The sequence below is a fragment of the Monocercomonoides exilis genome (genome assembly GCF_001643675.1).
Source record: "Monocercomonoides exilis strain PA203 chromosome Unknown scaffold13-1861174, whole genome shotgun sequence".
Taxonomy (NCBI): domain Eukaryota; phylum Preaxostyla; order Oxymonadida; family Polymastigidae; genus Monocercomonoides; species Monocercomonoides exilis.
Window position 1 is genome coordinate 925,457 of NW_027150558.1, and position 20,234 is coordinate 945,690.

The 20,234-nt window shown below is 38.1% G+C and overlaps 6 protein-coding genes across 6 annotated transcripts; 4 read left to right on the plus strand and 2 right to left on the minus strand.

Annotated features, from left to right (window-relative positions):
* Positions 1-7: 7 nt before the first annotated feature.
* Positions 8-6,555, plus strand: MONOS_5886 (uncharacterized protein; the record flags this gene model as incomplete). The annotated part of the gene is made up of 7 exons (XM_067876072.1): positions 8-45; positions 116-164; positions 224-295; positions 385-530; positions 586-711; positions 767-2,150; positions 2,373-6,555. 7 exons carry the CDS (start codon positions 8-10, stop codon positions 6,312-6,314), a joined length of 5,757 nt encoding a protein of 1,918 aa, XP_067730802.1. The 3' UTR covers positions 6,315-6,555.
* A 35-nt stretch (positions 6,556-6,590) lies between these two features.
* Positions 6,591-7,717, plus strand: MONOS_5885 (putative exosome complex component MTR3; the record flags this gene model as incomplete). The annotated part of the gene is made up of 4 exons (XM_067876071.1): positions 6,591-6,718; positions 6,787-6,883; positions 6,947-7,552; positions 7,634-7,717. 4 exons carry the CDS (start codon positions 6,591-6,593, stop codon positions 7,715-7,717), a joined length of 915 nt encoding a protein of 304 aa, XP_067730803.1.
* A 38-nt stretch (positions 7,718-7,755) lies between these two features.
* On the minus strand, positions 7,756-9,503 carry MONOS_5884 (putative radial spoke head protein 3; the record flags this gene model as incomplete). The annotated part of the gene is made up of 5 exons (XM_067876070.1): positions 7,756-8,723; positions 8,810-8,987; positions 9,047-9,179; positions 9,280-9,364; positions 9,424-9,503. 5 exons carry the CDS (start codon positions 9,501-9,503, stop codon positions 7,907-7,909), a joined length of 1,293 nt encoding a protein of 430 aa, XP_067730804.1. The 3' UTR covers positions 7,756-7,906.
* Positions 9,504-9,688: 185 nt separating this feature from the next.
* MONOS_5883 (uncharacterized protein) lies at positions 9,689-12,301 on the plus strand. Its single transcript, XM_067876069.1, has one exon. It carries the CDS (start codon positions 9,722-9,724, stop codon positions 11,969-11,971), a length of 2,250 nt encoding a protein of 749 aa, XP_067730805.1. The 5' UTR covers positions 9,689-9,721; the 3' UTR covers positions 11,972-12,301.
* Positions 12,302-12,416: 115 nt separating this feature from the next.
* On the minus strand, positions 12,417-16,892 carry MONOS_5882 (uncharacterized protein; the record flags this gene model as incomplete). The annotated part of the gene is made up of 8 exons (XM_067876068.1): positions 12,417-14,551; positions 14,767-14,901; positions 15,045-16,061; positions 16,125-16,228; positions 16,290-16,320; positions 16,377-16,468; positions 16,533-16,629; positions 16,701-16,892. The coding sequence occupies 8 exons, from the start codon at positions 16,890-16,892 to the stop codon at positions 12,941-12,943; spliced, it is 3,279 nt and encodes a 1,092-aa protein (XP_067730806.1). The 3' UTR covers positions 12,417-12,940.
* Positions 16,893-17,781: 889 nt separating this feature from the next.
* MONOS_5881 (uncharacterized protein) lies at positions 17,782-19,897 on the plus strand (the record flags this gene model as incomplete). Its single annotated transcript, XM_067876067.1, has 3 exons — positions 17,782-18,007; positions 18,257-18,366; positions 18,482-19,897. The coding sequence occupies 3 exons, from the start codon at positions 17,782-17,784 to the stop codon at positions 19,895-19,897; spliced, it is 1,752 nt and encodes a 583-aa protein (XP_067730807.1).
* Between the last annotated feature and the right edge of the window lie 337 nt (positions 19,898-20,234).

Genomic DNA, 20,234 nt, shown 5'->3' on the forward strand with positions numbered 1-20,234 from the left:
TCTTGAGATGGCTCCTTTATTTGGCAGAAAAGAGTTATTTGAATGGTCTGTAAATTCTTTAAAATGATTAGCAGAATTATAATAAACTTTGCTCAAAATTGTCACTTGTGTTTAGGGCTTCTGGGCAACTTAATATAACTTCAATCAAAGATGGAGATTTTAAGGTAAAATATTCACTTAATTGATTATCAATCAAATTCATTTTGCAAACAATTATTAACAGGATGGAACAGCCTTTCTCCAACTATTTCAAAATGTATTTCCAAAGTTAAGAATCAAAATAACTTTTCCACAAGTTTGAAATTATTTTTGCGAAAAATAAAATATGAATTCATTCAATTTTTTTGTTGCACTACAAATGTTAATTTGTTTATTTATTATCAGAAAGTGCCACCTCCAGAAATTGAAGTTCAAAGAAACTGGAAGGAAATTAATTATATTTGCCAAGAAATGAGGATTCCTGGAACAATTTTCGATCAAAAATCAGTTTCACTTGGCAAAATGAATGCAATTTGTTCTCCACTCGTTTTGTATGATATTTATCAGTTCGTTTATAAAAAGCAAATAATTTTAATTTTTTAATAGACTATATTTCTTGAGCGTTTTGAGAAGCCAAAAGGAATATTTGGTTGATTTCAATTTTAGTGTCAATCCAGATGTTACAAAGTTTTTGGAAAGCAAAGATTTGTATCGTGCTCTTGTGAAGGGAGGGTTTGGATTCATTGGTTAGAAATTACTTTTTCATTAAATAGTTGTTTCTTTGCAGAGCAATAATAAAACAAAAAAAATCACTTGGAGATACAAGGGAAGTACCTCAGCCGCTGAATGAAGAGAGTAACGGTGCGATTAAAGGACAAACAGAAGATCCATCCTCCTCTCAATCAGACGCTGCTGAAGATGAAAGGACACCAGATGCAACAGAAAAAGATGAAGATAATGATTTGAATCAAAAGGAAGGCGAACAAGCAGATGAGCTGAAAAATGAAGAGAATGAAGAGAACAAAGAAAACGAAGAAAAAAGCAAAGAAGAAGAGAAAGAAGAAGAGGAAAAGGAGAGAGAGGATGAGAGCGAGAGTGAGAGCGAAGAAGAGGAAGAGGAGGAGGAACAGGAAGAAAAAGAAGAAAATGACATGAATGAAAATGGAGAGGAAGATAAAATGATTGACTCAGCAAAGTTATCATTCAGAAAGGACAAGGAAAATGAGGAACAAACTGGAAAAGGAGAAGAAGAAGAAGAGGAGGAGAAAGAAGAAGAGGAAGAAGAAGAAGAATTGGATGAAGAAGGAGATAATGCACTTTTATATGTTGAAAGGCAGAAAGAAGAAGGAATTGAAATGAAGCAGCAAGAAAACAATGAGATTTGTGCAGATTTGAATGAAGACACAGAAAAGAGAAGAGAAGAAGAAGAGGGCGAAGAAGAAGAAGGAGAAGATGAAGAAGAAAATGGGCAAAGACAGTTCATTTCCTCTTTTCTTGCATCTTATCGAATGAAAGCTGAAGATAACAGCAACAATACAAATGAAATCGAACACAATGAAACAACCTTCGCATCACAGCAAAAGCTGAACAAACAACAACAGTGTCAATCAGAGCAAGAAATGAATTCTATTGCAAATTCTGACTCAAAAACGCTGCTTCGTCTTTTGTGTGCTTCGAATCGCTTCATCGCGTCTGAGATTTGGACACACGACGTTCTGGAGAGCAGAATCCAAGATGCGAAGAATGGGAAGAGAATGAAGAAAGGGAAGAGAAACAGGAATAAAAAAGACAGCCAGCATCGCCTGCTGAAAGCGACGCCTCCATTCTGCTTGAATGATGAAGCGCTTCACCCGGCTTTGCAGCCTTGTTTAAATGCTTCCACAGATAATCTTTCTTCTTCTTCTTCTATTTCTTCTTCCTCCTCCTCCTCTTCTTCTTCCTCTTCCTCTACCTCTTCTTCCTCTTCTCTCTCCCTTTCTGACTTAGTCGTCATTCTCAACCAGCAGCTCCGTGCAATGGAAGCCAAGAACAGCGCCCAGGTGCAGACGATGGCGGCCAATGTGAGTCAGCTTCTGCAGATGAAAGACGAAGAGAAGCAGAGACAGGCGCTGATGCAGCAGCAGCTCCACGAAATGGACAGGCAGAATTTGATTGAACAGTTTGAAGGGAAGGTTTGGGAAATGAATTGGTGTTTCTTTTTTTTCTTTTCTTTTCTTTTTTTTTTTTATTTTCTTTTCTTTTCTTTTTTTTCTTTTCTTTTCTTTTTTTTTTTTTTTTTGCAAATTAATTTTATTGATACCATTTTTTATTGACGAAATGACACGAAACATTTTTTTTATTATGTTGTATTTTATTTTTATTTTTATTTATTATTTTCCAATCAACATCCACAGCTTCGCTCACTGCTATCGACTTTTCCTTTGGCCACGTCAGACAACCAGACTCAACAAAAAGATGGAATAAGACAGCTGCAGTCTCAAATAAATGCTGTTATGAGTTCTTTAGAGCAGTCAAAAGCAGAAAGAGAAAGAGAAAAAATGGAAAGAGAAAAAAAGACAGAAATAGCGCTGAATGAGATGGAGCAGAACGAAAAGGAGAGAATGGAAAGAATGAAAGCTCTGATTGACTCGCTTTCCAATTCATCATCCTTATCATCATCATCATCATCAACTTCTTCTTCTTCTTCTTCTTCTGCTTCATCTTCATCCTCTTCAAATGCAGAAAAGTTATCTCCATTGTTATTGAAAGCGAACAATAACAACAAGAACTCTGCACTCACTTTGTCAGGTCTTTCTTCCAACATCACTCAATCTTCTTCTTCTTCTTCTTCTTCTTCTCCTCCTCCTTCCTCTTCAAAAGGCATCGAAGCCGAGCTGTTGGAGTCACTAGTGTGTCTACAAAAGGAGAACGAGCTGCTGCGTGCAGAGAATGAGAGACTTAAAAAGGAGAATGCGATTGTGAAGGAGGTGTGGCAGGAAGAGAGAGAAGACAAACTGACAGCGAGGGTTTTCTATCAACCAGGCGCTGAAAGAGAGAAGGAGGAGAAGAGGAAGAGGGAGAAGGAGATTAGAAGGGGAATGGAAGAGAAGAAAGGTGAAAGAACCAATGAAGCAGTTCAGAATGAGAAGGAAGAAGAAAGAGACGAAGAAGAAGAAGAAGAAGAAGAAGAGATGCCTCCATGGATGGCAGATGGAGATGTGATGGCTGCAGTTGTTGCTCTGACAGAGAATGTGGAAGGGCAAATAACGCAAGTGACACAGATTGACAGCTCTAACAAGGAAAAAGAAGAAAGAAAAGAAGGAAAAGAGGAAGGAAAAGAGGTAGCAATTCAATCAGGTGATTCAGAAGATCCTGAAAGAATAACAGGAAGCTCTTCATTAGCACAAGTGAATGATAATAATAACAATAACAATAATAATAACAATGAGATGAAATGGGCAGTCAAAGAGAAAGAGCTGAAGAGAGAGATCAACATGCTGTGTGATGCACTGAGCTTGGCACTGAAGAGAGGCTTTTATGAGACAAAGGTGCTTTCTGAAGAGGAGAAGAAGGAGAAGAAGAGAAGAAGACAAGCAAAGCAGATGAAGCAGAAGAGAATGGAAGAGAAAGAAGGAGGAGAAGGAGAAGGAGAAGAAATGAAAGAAGAACAAAACGCAACAAAAGACAGAAGAGAAGAGAAGAAGGATGGAAACAGCAAAGGAAGTGTGTATGCTGAAAAGTACTTGAAGTTCTCTTCATTCAGAGGATGGCTGCCAACAACGCTTGTTGGGAAGAGGTCGAAGAAGATGCAGAGAAGCAAAGAAAGAAGAGACAGACAGGAAAAGAGAGCACAAAGAATGAACGAGAAGATGATGGCGAATGGAGAAGGAGACAACGAAAATGAAGATAACAGCAATTACAATGAAGAAGATGCTAAAGACATCAAAGAGGCTCAACTTCTGGGTGAAGAAGAGGAAATGATGGACGAAGCGAAAATTGACAGAAACAGCAGATTCGACTTGATCATCACCCTTTTGGAGTTCCTGGCGAATTTTGTGGTGTCCAGCAAAGAGAAAAGATTTGGCACACAAACAGCTTCAAAGTCAGCACAATCTGATTTATCTGCATCAGCCTCTGCCTCTGCCTCTGCCTCTTCCTCTGCTGCAGCAACAGCAACGCAATCAAGCTCGCTTGTGCCGTCTTCTTCTCCTGTTAGCTCATCAACTATTGAAGTGTTCCAGCAGATGTTTGATACGATTTCCTCATCAAATTCTTCATCCTCATCATCATCTTCTTCTTCCTCTCATCCCACACTGGATGAACTAGATGCACTCCAGCACATTGTGGCTGTGCTAACAAAGGCTGTCTGGCGTGTGTTTGCTGAGACTGAGCTGTTTGCCAACCGAATTGCACGTGCCAGAAGATGCATTCTGAGGCAGCATGCTGCGCTGGAGTCAGTCCAGACACAGCTGCAGATGAACAGAACGGCACTGCGGACAGCAAACCATCGTCTGCTGATGCTGGTAGAGTCAGCTGGGAGGGATAAAAGAATGACGATTGAGAAAGAGGCAAAGTGGGAAGCTAAGCTGAAGCTGGAAGAAGAACAAAGAGAGCAGGCAGAGAATGAGGCACAGGAACTGTCCAATCAGCTGAGACAGACGCGCACAGCGCTAGTGGCTGCAGAAGCAGACATTGCAACATTACAAGCGATGACTTCACCACAAACAATGAAAGCGAATTCAGATGAAGAAGATAAAAGTGTGTTGGCAGCATCAATGACAGCATCGCCTTTAAGACCAAAGTATGGGCAGGGTGCTTCAGTTCTGTCATCAACTGTGCCATCATCACCAGTCTCAGCAGCATCTTCGTCTCTTGGCTCAACCTCCTCTTCCGTTCAGTCTTCTCTTCCGTTCTCCTCCTCTTCATTCCACTCCCACACATTCCCTTATCTTTCCTCCTCTCTCCGCCGCTTGAACGAGGCGTGCACTTGCTTGTCTGCAAGAGACACGCTGTGGCTGAAGCTGTCGGATCTGCGGCTGGACCAGCTGTACATTGCACTGAAGAAGGACGATGCGAAAGACCAGGAAACACAGAGAAGTCTGATGATGCAGGCAGAAGAGACAGAGAAAGGCATAAGAGAGTGTGTGGGGAGGATAAGGGCGTGGGGGGAGAGGCTGAAGCAGATTGAGAGAGGGCAGGCTGTGGAAGAGAAGGAAGACGAGAAAAGAGGAAGAGCATTTGCGAAGGATTTGAAGGGAAACAAAGCAAAAGGTGCTGCAAAAGGCAAACTTGAGGGAAGAAGAGGAAAAGAAGCAGAGAAGGAGAAGAAAGAGGAGGAACAAGGAGATGTGATGACGTTGGATCCAGCAGCTGTTCCGATGGAAGTTGTGCTTCAACATCTGTACAACACTCGCATAGAAACAACTCAACAGAGGAAGAAGAAGGGGAAAGAGGAAGAAAATGTCGAAAGCGATGAGACGAAACAAAACGATTTATCAATCACAAGGGAAAAAGCAATCAAAGAAGACAATAACGAAGAAGACGAAGAAGAAGACATTCCTGTTTATCTTCCCCCAAGTGGCGGAAGCGACAAGAAGGCGTTTGGCTTTGCATTGCGCCTGGCAAGCGATGCGACAGTTGAACTTAGACGCATGTTGGAGTCAGTCATCAGTGGAATGGACGAACTGAATGGCAAAGTGGCAGAGGCAGAGAATTCAGCAGCAGATGCGAAGAGGAAAGCGGAGGACATGCAGAGGGAAAAGGAGGCGAAAGAGGAGCTGCTGAAAGAAGTGGCGCAGAAGATGAAAGACGAAGTGGATGCGAGAGAAAAAGCAGTGGAGCAGGCGTATCAGGAAGTGAATGCGCTGAAGAAGGAGGTGGAGAAGAGGGATGTGGAAGATGCATTGACGATGAGGGTGCGAAGGAGAAGCAAAGACAAAGCAGGCGAGGGAAAAGAAGTGAGGAGGCAGTTGCTGAAGGAAGAAGGCATCATTGGAGATGAAACAGAAGAAGGCACAGAAGAGGATAGCAGCGAAGAGGAAAAAGATGAAGATGAAATTGAGAAGATGGAGACAGTTGCTGTGATGCTGATGCCACTCAAACAAGAAACAGTGCAAATTGATTCATTCAAACAAAGCGAGGAAATAAAAGAAGAAGAGACAGAAAATCAGGTGATTGTGGAAGATTCGTCGAATAACTTGACTGAAAAGGAAAACGCTGAGGAAGAGCTTCCAACAACCAAAGAAGAAACTGAAGAAATTGTTCAACAAACAAATATTGTTGGTGAAGAAGAGGAAGATGATGCAAATAACCAGCCAGAGGAAATGAAAGAAGAGGAACAAACAGAAAATTTATAAAAGGCTAAATCTTTAACAAGAACAATAAATGCTCATTGACAAACTCAGCAATAAAAAAAAGTATTTTTTATGTTATTCAGAGTAGTTTTGAAAAATGTGGAAAATTTAGTTTTGTTTTTTTTGATCTTTCACTTTATCTCACTCTATCTCGTTTCACGAAATTTTATATCTCTTTTCATGACACCATTTTTTTTTATTTCTATAATCGTTTTTATTATTTCAAAACACATTCAAAACATAAGATAGCTTTTTTTTCTAAAAATTTAAACCCTTAAAATGGAAATAGACTCCAAAGAAAGTGTTCATGCGGCTTTAAGGCCAATATATTGCGAAATAGGATGGAACGAACATGCTCAAGGTTCATCTGTCTTTACAATTGGAGAGACAAAAATCTTGTGTTCTGTGTATGAAATATGAAAATTAAAAATTGAATTTTTCACTGATTTCTCCTTGTGAAATGACATAAATTTAGTTTTGGTCCAAAAGAAAAATCAAGAACAACAAAGGCACAAGATTCTGAATTAGCATGCACTGTGTCTCGTCTCCATTACTCTGACGTCATTCAACAAGTTTAATCCAAAATTTTGGGCACTTTCAAGGAAATTCATTTTTGTTTTTTTTGTTTTTCATAGGAAGATATAGAATTGTCATTTCCTGATCCAGAAAAAAGCGAAGCAATGCATACTATGTCGACTAAGGAAAGGATAAAGCAAAGTACACGTTCACAGACATATAGAAGGAATCAATTTTCCACAGTGTTACAAAACGATTCAAAAATAAATACAATAGACACAAAAATTTCTGACCAAGTTATTACTGCAGTAAGAAGTGCAATTAGAGGGGAGATATATCAAAAATCAAGTATTGAGATTGCAATTGTTGTCTTATCTGATGACGGAGGTGTTTATGCTGCATGTGTGAATGCTGCATGCCTTGCACTAACAGATGCAGGAGTCGAATTGCATTCACTTATTTGTGCCTGCAATGTTGCAATCTGCTCTGATTCTTTATCGGAAGCTTCAAAAGGAATTGAATATTATGTTGATCCTTCACTGGAAGTAATGAAAGATGCATCTGGATCAGTGTCAATTAGTTCCTTGTGGGATGTTAACGAGTTTCTCGAAAAAGAAAAAAAAGAAAAGGAAGAACCTTCAAAAGAAGTTATTGTTGACATCAGAAAACCCACCATCACATCACTTCACACAGATGGAGTTCTCAAATCAGATGAAATCGATCAAGTTTGATTGAAACATTGCGTTTTTTGTAACAAAAATTTCTATCTTATATGTAATATTTATTTTTGAATATTTATTTGACAGGCGATAGTTCTGTGTTTGAGTGGATGCCAAAGCATAGGGAAAGTGATGAGAGATGTCATACTCACTTCGCATATCACTGAATAAACAATTTCAATTTCAATTCATTTTTTATTTCATAAAGCTTTATTTTTTTTTTTTTTTTTTTTTGAAAAAATAAGTATTTTTGATTGATTCATAAAAGTTTTCATAAAAACCTTCAGAAAAATGAAAAAGAAAAGAAATAAAATATATGAAATGATTTAAGTATTCAAAAAAACAAACAAATTTTAATAATCAATTATCTTCCTCATCATCATTTTCCTCTTCTTCTTCTCTTCCTTCATCTTCCTCCTCTCCTTCACCTTCACCTTCTTGTTCCTCCTCTTCTTCTAATTGTCTCAGCCTCTCTTCTTCTCTTCGTGTGCGTTCAAGTATCCTCTCTTGTTTCTCTCTTTCCTTTTGTTCCAATTCTTCCGCAATTCTCTTCTCTCTTTCTTCTCGTTTCATCACCAGCCTTTCTCTTTCCTCCTCTTTCTCCATCATCGACTGCTCAACCACTTTCTTCTGCTGCTCTTCAGCTGTCTGCTCTTCTTCACTTCCAATGCTCCTTCCTTCTGCAATTGCATAGCAAAGTGCCGTGTGCCTCTCTGCTCCTCGCCTAAGCGATGCCTCAAGAATTGACGAGACAAGCTGGCGAGCTGTCTGTCTTTGCTGCAGCTTCCGCTCAGTCTCACCCAACAACCACGGGATAAATGTGCTTGTAAGCTGCTGCATACGAGCATCTGCAAAGAAGCCGGCTGATTGCAGCGAGCCATTCACGGCAGAAGGAAGCGATTTCAGCAAGTCGTGTGCAAAAGCCACAGCCATAACTTTGGATCCCACAACGCGCTCTTTCTCTTTCCTCTCTCGTTCTTGCGCCAAACGTCTTTCCTTCTCTTCCCATCTGCGGGCTTCTCTCTCCTCCTCCTCTCTGACAATACGTTCTTCTTCTTCTCTGCGCTCTCTCATTTCTTCGCGTGCCATTCTCATTCCTCTAATTTCCTCTTCTTCCATAACTTCAAGAAGTGATTGCTCCAAAGTCTTCCCAATCAAAACTTCCAAAAGCGGCTCACTAAAACAGAATTGTTTTATATTTCAAAGGAGAATTGTAATGATAAATATTGATTTAAGTTTAATGATAATTCTCATCTTGCAAACCATTCAAAATCAAAATCAAAGAAATCATCATCAATCTGAGTTCCTGCATCAACCCCGGTTTTAATGGGATTAAAGACAGGAACAGTTGGCTGATCAAGAAAATAATCTGTTTGAGTTTGTACATCAAACTCGGGCACTTTATCTGAAAGTTCTTCAAGATATTGTTCAGTTTGAACATCTAAAAATATTTGAATATAAATCATTATTTTTTCATGCTCTTAAGAAGGAGCGTCAAACCTATATGAACACGTCCAGGAATCACAGCAGCTTCAGAATCAATTTGTTGAAAAATATCTTCCTCTCTTTTTTGAATACGACGGGTTCGTTTCATTGTTGCTTTTTTCAAACGCTGAGCTTCTTCTTCTGCATTCTAAAAGTCAAACGAGAAGTTTGACAATAAACGAAGGATCAACAAGCATAAAATTAATAAATTTTGAAATCGAAATGCATTTCATGAAGAGTTAACGAACAATTGGACCAATGTGTGGTGCATATGTATTTCCTCTTTTTATGCGTCTATCGAACATCATATTACCATACCCCCGTTGTCCTTCGCTACAGAAAAATAAAACAAATATATAAATGATTCTGTTTTAGTAAGCGTGTTTACAAACTTTTGTCCAGGAGTACGATATTTAACTTGAGTTTGCACAGCTTGTGGTGCACTTGAATAAGAATATTGAGCGTTTTGCATAGCTTCTCAGGCAAGCAGTTGAAAACCGATAATGCCCACTATTTTTTTTGTCAGAAAAATTGGATGGAATGATTGAAACAAATAATCTATGCATCGTTGTTTGCAATGAAAAACAAAACAAAAATTGAAAGAGAATAAAAAATTCTTCAAGTCTTTCATTCGAATGAATAAAATATTATAGGTTTAGTGAATGATATACTTTTGTTTGCTCAAGTTTGATGCAAGATTTACAAGACGATGACGAAGCATTGAACAGAGCTTTAATGCTTTCATTTCAAGTGGATAGGCAACTTGATAGAGATGATGAGACCATTCAAATTGGACTGGTGAATATTTTAGATATTTTTCCAGATATTGATGACGAGTTTGCAATAAATTTGCTTGTTGAAAATTCCACAAAACCAAATATGCTTGAAATAGTCATTGAAATGATTACAAATTTGGGAGATGATTATCCAAAAAAAGAAATTGAAGCATCAAGTGATGTTGATTTTTCTGCACCATCCGAGCAAATTCCAACTCCTCCTGCTGAACCGGTTGACTTTCAAGAATTTAAGACGTTAGTTAAAGATCAAGATGCTCGAAGTGCAAAATCGTATCTATTTCACGCCTTTCCATTTTATGATAATACTATTCATTCAACTGTGTTGGAATTTTACAAATATCATATCACTCCTTCATGGTGCTTTTTATGGAATTTGCATTGCAAATTGGAAGAAGCTATTTTGGATTTGGAAGGTTGTAATTTGATTACGAAAAGTGTCAATTGCTCTTCGCCTCTCAAATCTGAAAAGCAAAGTCCAAGTCCTCTTTCCGTAACGTCATCTCCAAATAGATCCTCTCCTCCACCTCTTTTACCTCCACTTCCTCAATCCCCAAATCTTCGAGGGTGCCAGCTGAGTCAATCAAAAAAAATTAAAAGATTCTTATCAATATCACCTCCACTGGAATCCTCCCCTCTTAAAAGCTATTCCACTTCTCCATCGTTTCATGATATCACAGCTACTGCATCTACAGCTCAATGTTATACTGCACCTCCGTCTTCCTGCTCTCCTTCATCTTCTTCGCCAGTTTCATATTCACCTTCACCTTCACCAACACTTCCATCATCATCCGCAATCACACCACCTTCTTCCAGTCTGTCATCTTCATTCATATTCCTTCCTCCGCCTGTGGCCAAAGAGCCTCCCATCACAGAAAGCAGACTTCTAGCAGCGCAAATAAAGCCGTCTCTGCCTATTTCTCCGCTGGATGATTCAACATTCAGTGAAGAGTTTCTCCGAGAGCTGAAGGCGTTACGGATCATTCAGGAGAAGAAAGTGAAGGAGCGTGCGGAGAAGATGCAGCTGCGGAGTGAGGTGTGGCTGGTGCGCGAGCGAATGCGCAGGATTGAGGAAAGGAAGAAAAAGAAAGAGAGAGGCGAGACGGTTGAGGAAGATGACTCAGACCTGGTTGAAATATTGCTCAACAAGTTCGACGAAGTGTATCCAGACAAAAGTTTGTTTTGTTCATCGTCATCTACCTCTTCCTCCTCCTCCTCTTCCTCTTCCTCTTCCTCTTCCTCTTCCTCTCTCTTCTTCTCTCCGCCTGTGATTGAGTCTCCTGAGGACCTCGCCTTCTGGGAGTGTTCCATCTGCTTTGAAGAGGAGCGTGTCTTCTCAGAGAAAGTGCTCTGCGACGAAGGCCACGCTGTCTGCCGGAGCTGCGTCAAGTCGATCGTGGAGCAAGCCATTTCGCTAGGCGAGCCCGTCATTAAGTGCCCGTGCTGTCCGAACGGCAGCAGTCACCAGGTGTACTCCGAGGCAGCGGTGAAGCAGGCGCTGCAGTTCGACACGACAGACCTGTATGAGAAGTGGTCGCAGCTGATGGCGTCGCACAACGTGCGGATGTCCGGCCTCCCGTGCTACAACTGCCCGTTCTGCATCTACGCAGAGGCGTTCGATAGGCAGGACGAGATTCCGCCTGTTTTCCACTGCCAAAACCCGAGCTGCGGCAAAGTCATCTGCACGCTCTGCAACAAAGAGGCGCATGAAGGTGGGCCGGAGGACTGCCCAGTCTTTCAGGAGAAAGAGAGAGAAGACTCGCTGGCGCACTATATTGAGCAGGCGATCGATGAGACGTGGATCCGCTACTGCCCGCGGTGCAGGAAGGCGATTGTGAAGGACGGCGGGTGCAACCACATCCGGTGCCAGTGCGAGTTCAACTTCTGCTCGATCTGCCGGCAGCCCATCGACCAGGACAACCCTTCGACGCATTTCGGGCAGGCACCGACGTTCTGCAAGCAGTACACTGACCAGGAAGAGGACGATGAGAGGGAGCTGATGGCGGCTGCGAGGAAAGCGGAGGCAGAGTGGAAGGCGAGGCACCCGGAGTATCAGGGCGAGTCGGAGAGGGTGAAGCAGCTGGCGAGGCAGATTCTGAGGAAGAAGAGAGGGGAAGATGTGGATGTTGGGAATGCTTCTGGTTAGAAGTTGATTTCTTTTCTTTTTTTTTATAAAATGGAATATCAATTTAATTTTTTGTTTTGTTTTTTGAATGTAATTTTTATTTTATTTGTTATTTTTCCTTTTTTTTTTCATGAACACAGAAAGACTTTGTTGTTATTGGAATGCATATACTTGCAAAGGTTATTGGGAAGATTTGTCAACGTTATTGTTATGTTTAGTTTTGTTTATTTAATTGTTATCTTTTTTTGAGTTTTCTATTGCTTCTAATTATTTTCAAGCATTTATTTTTGACTTCACATTTTGGCAAATAAAAATTTGGCATTTTTTGAGCAATGCCCCAGAATAAATAAACTTTTTTGTTTCTTTTTTGAATCGAAAGATTATATTTATTAAAAAAGACAGCTACATCGAAATGCTTTTACTAAATGTTGCAGAATGAGTTTGAGATTTAAGTTCAGATTTTTTGATAGTCTTTTGTGTGTTGAGTTGTGAAGTCTTATTCATTTTCAAATATTTTTTTTTCCTGAAATGTGTCAAACGAATTATTGTATCTATGATAACGTATATTGATAGGGTCATATTTTTATTGGGGTTCAATAAAGATATGACGTATTTTTTCAAAGTCAAAAATTAGAGAATGAATAAAAAAGCAATGAATCCTTTTAGAAAAAATCATCGTTATAAATTCCTAAATTCTCGTTTTGAACAATTTATAGAACAAGAGCTTGTAAGCAGGTCATAAAGGCTTGACTCAAGATTTTTGGAAATTTTTTTGGAAGTTAGAAAAAGAAGAATATTGAATGAAATCACTTTTCCATATCACTTAATCTTCACATTTGACTTCAACGATGTTTTTTTATTCTCTTTAATGAGATTAACATCGCAATTAATCAATCATAGCTGCCTATCCATTCATTCAATATTCGAAAGCTTTAATTTATTAAACAGTCAATTCTTGAAATATGATGAATATCTCTTTCATTTCATTGTTCACACATCACATTCCATATGCTGCATTGCACTCAAAACATCTCCACACAAATCTGATGCCACACGCTCCTGAGCAAAATAATCGCTTTCATCTTGATCGTCTTCAAAAACAACACTTGTACTGACTTCTTTGTCTTCTTCCATTCCCACACTTTCGCTCAACTCATCTTTGTTTCTCTCTCCAATGCCATCTTCCTCTTCGTCTTTGTTTTCATCTATTTCCTCCTCATAAGCAAGCAGACGGCGTTCTGCCTGTTTTTCCCTCATCCTCATATACGGAATCACATACTTCTTCATCACAATCTCCATAACAATTCTACATTTCCCTCCATTCTCCGCCCATCCAGCTTCTCTCCAGTAAAGCGACAGGAATTCATCACAGCGTGTGGCCTCCAGCTTCTTGAGAACTGGATTTTCTGCATCGCACAAGGGAAAGCTGTCAATAAGCGTGTCTTCCAGTCGAAAGGGAGGATCCAGCGAAGAAGCAGAAAGCGGAGCATTTGAACTGATCTCCGTCCATTCAAACTCACTTGACAGAGGAAAAGCAGTCAGCAGCTTCGAGTAGTCGTCAATCAGAGGAGCTGTTTGTGTTCTTCGTCCAACTCGAAGCTCGAACAACAGAATCAACATTGCCTCTTCAACTGATTCGATTCCTTCGCTCCAGTCAAGTTGCATTTCGCGTTCAGCACTGCCAAAACGCCTGTCAAATTGAACTCTCTCGCTCTTGCTGCCTTCCAATGAATTACTTGTATTATATTTTTCAACAAAAATTTCTTCTTCTTCTCCTCCTCCTTCTCCTCCTTCCATTTCATCATCCAAACCATCTTCCTTTCCAAAATTCCATTCATTCCTTCTCGTTTTTCTGCGTCTATGTTCCATCTTCCCCTCCATTTTAATACCAAAATCATCATATTTTGTCATTGAATCATTTTCATCCTCAAAACATCCAAAAAGCGGAACTGTATGCTCAGCCAGTGAACGCTTCAGATGTTTGTGTCGCTTCTGCCTTTCCTTCCAGTCGCGAAGCAGAAAATAGCAGACAGCCGAAGCCACGTCGTGTTGAACAAACAGAATCCTCAGCTTCGCCTCGCAGTCTGCCAGCAGCAGAAGCAGATGGACACACTGCTGAAGAAGAGAAAACGGTACTTTCTCAGCAAATTGTGATTCCTCTGGTTGTGTTTCTTTCTCTTTTTCTTCCTCTTTCTCATCGTTGCCCTTCTCCTTTTCCTTCTCCTTCTCCTCATTCTCTTCAGAAGAGATTGAGCTATGCGAATGACTGTGGTGTCTGTGATTTCTGTGCTTGCTTCCTCTTCCGCTGCAACTTCTATTGCTGCTATGCTTTTTGTGGCTGGAGTGTCTCGATCCATCAATCAGCAGCTTGCACAGCAGCTGCAGCGAGAAAGGTTGAATAAGCAGCCGATCAGCAAATCTCTTTGAGTTTATGTCATTTAATTCATTTGCAGGTGATGATGCTATAGAAGTTGGAGATCTTTTGACTGACTCTGTTGCAATGTTGATGAGAGACCAAAGAGCTGCCTGCTTCAAAGTGGAGAACCCGTCGAATGAGAGTGTGCGAAATAAGATTGTTGGTGCATTCATTCGGCACAGAAGCTGATGTTCAGAATAAATATCAGAGAGAAAATGTATAAAAGAATAATATCATGAAAAACAAAAAATTAAAATGAAAAATAAAATGAAAAATAAAATGAAAAATAAAATGAAAAATAAATAAAATAAAATAAAAATATTTATATTTTTTAAAAAATAACCAGAATAAAACATCAAATAAAATAAAAATAATATCTCACTCAAACCAAAGAACATACATCTGCATAAGCAGGTTCTTCCTTCAGGGCAATGATTCCAAGTGTCAGCAGCATCTGATAGTATGCCTCTTCACATGCGGTATGTTGCATCACAAACAGGAAAATTGGGAAAAAAGAAGGACGAGCAACAAAAGCCTAACAAATACAGGTGAAAAGAAAACATTTGGAAAAAAAAATGAATAAATTCATATTCACAAAAAATTGTTCATAATTATTATAAAATAAAAATAAAACAGAAATTTAATCAAAGTATTAAGAAAGTCAAATACTGCGCATACATTTAAAACCAAGTGCGATGAGTGGCACAACGCATTAATTGCATCCAAAACATACAACAAGATTTTGTACACTTTCCTTTCAATCGTCCCGACTCCTTCAATCTTCGCTTCTTCATCGTCCAATTCAAACACCCACGAGTCATTCTTTTGTGCTTTTTTGAACAGATTGTTGCTGAATTCATTGGCATCTGACAAACTTTCATCTTCATCAATGCCAACTTCACCTTCATCAATGCCAACTTCATCATAATCATCACATTCATTTTTATCTTGTTTAATTTCCTTTTCAGATTTCAATTCGTTTTCAGCCATCAAGTCGTTGTCTGATATGCTTTGGATTGTAACGTCCGCTTTCTGAATGCATCTTTCTTTTCTCTTCGCCTCCAGCTTAGCCAATTCAGGAATGAAAAAAGGAAGAGACAAAAGAGCCGTCAAATGTGGCACAAGCATCGCGAATTTTGAGAAAAACAGCGAATATTCGTCGGAATGTGCTTCGAGCTGTGTGAATTCCTGTGAATCGGAAGAGACAAGCGAAGAAGAAGGCTTTTCGGTCAAAATTCTTGCCTTTGAAGAGCAGCTGCTGGTATGCACTGGATTGAAGTGGTGGTCGAGAAGGAGGTTGCGAACAAGCCACAGAATCATTTTCAGCAGACTTAAGTTATTTCTCATGCTGTTGATTGGCCTTTTAGCAAAAATTTCTTCTTTATTTTTTTCTTCTTTGATTGTGGATCCATCGATATAAAACGATTTTTCAGCTGCTGAACCCCATTCTGCAACGGAGCATTTGAAAAAAAGTGCGTTTATTCCTTCAAATTCGTTTGAGTTCTCCGCATTTGATGGACTAAGTTTGTTTGCTTCTCTTTCAGCATTTATCAAAAGGATTTCGTCCATCAGGCAAGCCATGCAATTTTTCAAGGCATATAAAACCGACTCCAAAATTCCCTCTTTACAGACAAGAATGTTCCGCTCCTCTGAATTTTCTTCTCCTCCAGCCACATTTGCAAACATCCAGAAAGCCTTGAAATACATATCATTAAACAACAAGATTTTTGAAATGAGAAAAAAAAATCTTGTCAATACCTGATTTTGCATAGACAAAATCGGAGATTTCGTATATTGAATGATAATTGGAAAGCAGCCAGATAAGAACAACTGATGACTAAAATTGTCGTTATCTTGTCCAGCTTTGAGAGTTGAATGATTATGATTACGTTGAAGAAAAAATGATAAAAAATATATGCAAACCTATGTTTGTGAAACACCAAAGCACGGTGAACTGTTTTGGATTTTGCAACGAATAAAAAATTACAAATTATAAAATGCATAAAATACTTGTAAATGAGACTGCTCCTTTGATGTTAAGATTTTGCATAATTTATGTGTCAATGAACTTTGCAATAAATTTGCAATGAAAGCTTCATTATCTAAAGAAAAATGTAATTAAAGAAAACTTTAAGTGATCATCAACAAAAAAATGCATAAGCAAACGATGTGATGTGACATTTATTAAGTTTTTCAGTACAGCTCTTAAATTGCTGGTTTCAAAACTTTCCAATTGATCAATCCAATTGTTTGCTTGAATTGTCTGCATTATGAACATAAATGGAATATTCATTATTTGTTGCGAAGAAAACAGAAATGAAAAATAAATCAAACTATCTCCAAAGAATTTTTACCTCGTTTGTGCACGTGTTTTATTCTTCGTTGATGATTCAGAAGAGATGAACGAAATCTTAATCTCAATGAATTAACATCAAATTCCTGCTTTTTTCGTTCCAAATTCGGGCTTCTTATTCTTGAAAAATATTCAAAACGTTTGTTTAAGCGGTCATGTGCGTATGCGCTCATACAAAACCTTTGAATATCTTTCAAATTCCAGTTTCAAAACACTGATTAAACTTTTATGGGCCAGATGTTTTTTTTTTTTTTTTTTTTTTTTTTTTTTTTTTTTTTGATATATCTAACTTCTTTGTGATGGTAGTTGTCTCACACAACTGAACAAAAAACAGCCACTTGATTTCAGATTCTCATTTTCAAATCTGCTTGAGAAAAAATATAATTTAATTACAATTATCTTCGTTGAAAACAAAATTTAACTCTCCTTTCCTGAAATTAATAAACGACGTGATTCGGAAAAAAAAAAAATCATCTCTGTGAAGGATTTTCTTTTGCTCAATAATCATAGATATTGAATGCCCTTTATTAAAAAATTAAAGAAATAATTGAATCAAAAAAATGAACTGCCAAAATAATTCCACATTTTCTGGAAATAAAACAGAGCTCAAAGAAGCAAGCAGTTTATGTAGTATGTTTCTGTGCTATATATAGTTTGTTATTTGCATCAGTTGTCTAATTCTAATAATATTCGTTAAATTCAGTGGAATATGTTCTTGATTGTGCTTCAAAGATTGTGCTTCCAAACGTCAAAACTAATGAAGAGACTTTGAATATCTTTCTTTTTTATATCAAGCATTCTTCAACATTAGAAATATGTAATTTATTAGGCAAAGATTCTTTGAAGCATGAAGTAAAACGCATAGCTCAAATGTATTTAGGTTCTTCTGTATCTAGTGCATTGAAGGAGCTTGAATTATTTTATGCTATTATCATCGAATTGCTTTTTCGTCAAGATCTTATTGAAAATGAAATAATTTATCGTAAATTTCTCGTTCGCAGCTTTCAAGGAGTCTTCAATTCTCTGTTGGATCGACATTTTGAAAATTCAAAATTATGTTACATGAAATTTTATGTGGAAAATAAAGCTAAAACATGTAAAGCCAAAAAGCATGGAACAAAGGCACTTCAGCACGATGCCTTGATTCTTGTACCATTTACAGCAATGCCTTATGTTGGATTTGAAAAAACAGTATTGAAAATAATATTTCACGAATGGAAATCAATGACTCTGGAAGAAAAAGAGCGAATGTTGATTGCACTTCATTATTATGCTGAAGATCAATGTGGTGTGTTGTTTATAAGAAAAAACTTTTTTGTTTTTTGTTTTTTGTTTTTTGTTTTTTGCTTTTTGCTTTTTGTTTTTTGTTTTTTGCTTTTTTGTGTGCGTGTTCAAAAGGGTTCTTGTTCTTTTTCATCAAAAGTATTGTTTCTTTGTTTTTATTTGAAGTTTTTGAATCACCCTTTGCGTGCTTTTATTATTTATTTTCTTAAAAATATAATGCAATTTATTTAAACAAATAATTCCTCTCCAAAAGATGCGAGCTATGGATCAGGACGAATTGAGCGTCGCATTGTGAAGCTGAATGGAATTGAAGAGATGATTGACGAGTTTATACGGCATTTACCAAATGATATTCCTTCAACTGTTTGAGCGATAATTCATTTTATTTATTTTTGCATCATGTTTTCTTAATTTTCTCCTTTAACAATATTGGCAATTGATATTTTGAAACAATTTCTTTTTTACCTTTTTTGTTAAGTATCCCAAAGATACTTTCTCGTTTATTGCGTCCATCGCAATTGGATTATTTTCTCGAGGGGATGCTTTTGAAACAGAGAACTTCAGAAGCTCTCATCCTTCGTTTAGACTTTTATCGTTTACGAGGCAATGGATGGAATTTATCTTGCAGCAAGTGGCTCAGAAATTGAATGAGCAAGAATTTGCATCACAAATGAAAGAACATCCATCAGAGGAAGAGGAAAGCTCAGGCAATCAATTCAAGCAGGAGCTGCAACCAAGCACTTGTTGTGCACAGAATGCAGATATCTCGCAGTCAAACCTTGCGGATTGCGAGCATAAAGCAGATGTGTCCTCTTCATTCAACATTGAAAGGGAAATAAAATCAATCGAAATGTTGTATACTCCCTTTCAAATTTTAAGCTTTTATCACACTGAATGTTTTATGCCATTTTTATTGAATCACTCGGAAGATCTGAAAAGGCTGCTTTTATTCCCAGAAAGAGTTGCCGCACTCAAACAAGAGAGACTCATCAAAACTTCCTTGAGAAATTCGTCTTCTTCGCAGAACTTTTTCTCTCATTCATGTTCTATTGGCAAAGATGCCTTTTATCTGGAGCAGTATTCTCTGATGCTTCTTCTTCATTTTGCTCGAACTGAAGCCGTAAAGCTTTGCCGTGAGTTGTTCAGCCTGCAGAACATGCTGTCAATCGCACGGCTGGTTTGCCCTGTTTCTCCCTTCTGTTCACTTCCTATCACAAAAGCATCAACAGAATCTGTGTCAGTGTTGTTGTCAGATGCAGCATTATCTGATGTTGAGACACCTCCCTCTTTTTCAAGCGGGCTATCAGCTGGCACAAGCTATAATATGCTTCTCAGTCGGCTCATTGCTCAGTTTCCAGGGTTAGTTCCTCTTGGAGCGCTGAGCTGTCTCATTTCGAGTTTTGTTTCGCTGTTTTCCGGAGATGTTTTTGACACTGTTTATCTTCAAAACATGCTGATATCACTGCGGTTTGCATTGAAAGGTGCACTACAGCTGATAAACGAATACGAAAGGGACGAGGAACTGGAGAAGGCGACAGATGCGATCAATGAACAAAGCTTTGACTTTGACATTTTCAGAGAGAAAATCCAACTTGGAAAAGAAGCGCCAATCTGCGAAGCTTTGAAGAATCATGTTAACAGCATCGATTTTTTTTATCAAGAAAAACTGAAGTCAGAAGGATACTCGTTCTTTGAGCTCAGGTCAATCGTGCTGGATTCATTTCTGGTGCAAATAGAAGAGCAGGGGCTTGAAGACATTTTCAATGCGATTCCGTTAGTTTGGGAATATGAAGAACCTAACAATGTTGATCCATTTCAAGGAGTAGATTTTACGGATATTTTGCAGTACATGGCTTTGTTGAGAACGCGGAAAACCAAAATATTCGAAATGTAGAGATAAATAACTGGGAAATGTGATGTTTGTTCTGCTGCTAATTTTGTGTTTCGAATAGTTTTTTAATAATAGAATTACAAAATATTTGTTTTCTTTCAAGTATTTTTTGTTGATTTTAGTTTATTCTTCGATTGAAGAAGCTTTTATTTATTTTTTATTTATTTATTCTTATTCTTTTTTTCATTTTTTCATTTTTTGTTTTTTTGTTTTTTGTTCTTGTCCTTGTCCTTGTTATTTTAAATGAGACAAATCCGGTAAAAAAGTTTTATTGAATTAGAAAACTTTTGGCTTAAAAAAAAAGTCTTAATTGATTTACAATAAAAGAGAGCTTGTTTTG

What these genes read in the sequence shown, in the direction of transcription:
- MONOS_5883 (XM_067876069.1), top strand. Translation starts at nt 9,722, where the DNA reads ATGCAAGATTTACAAGACGATGACGAAGCATTGAACAGAGCTTTAATG.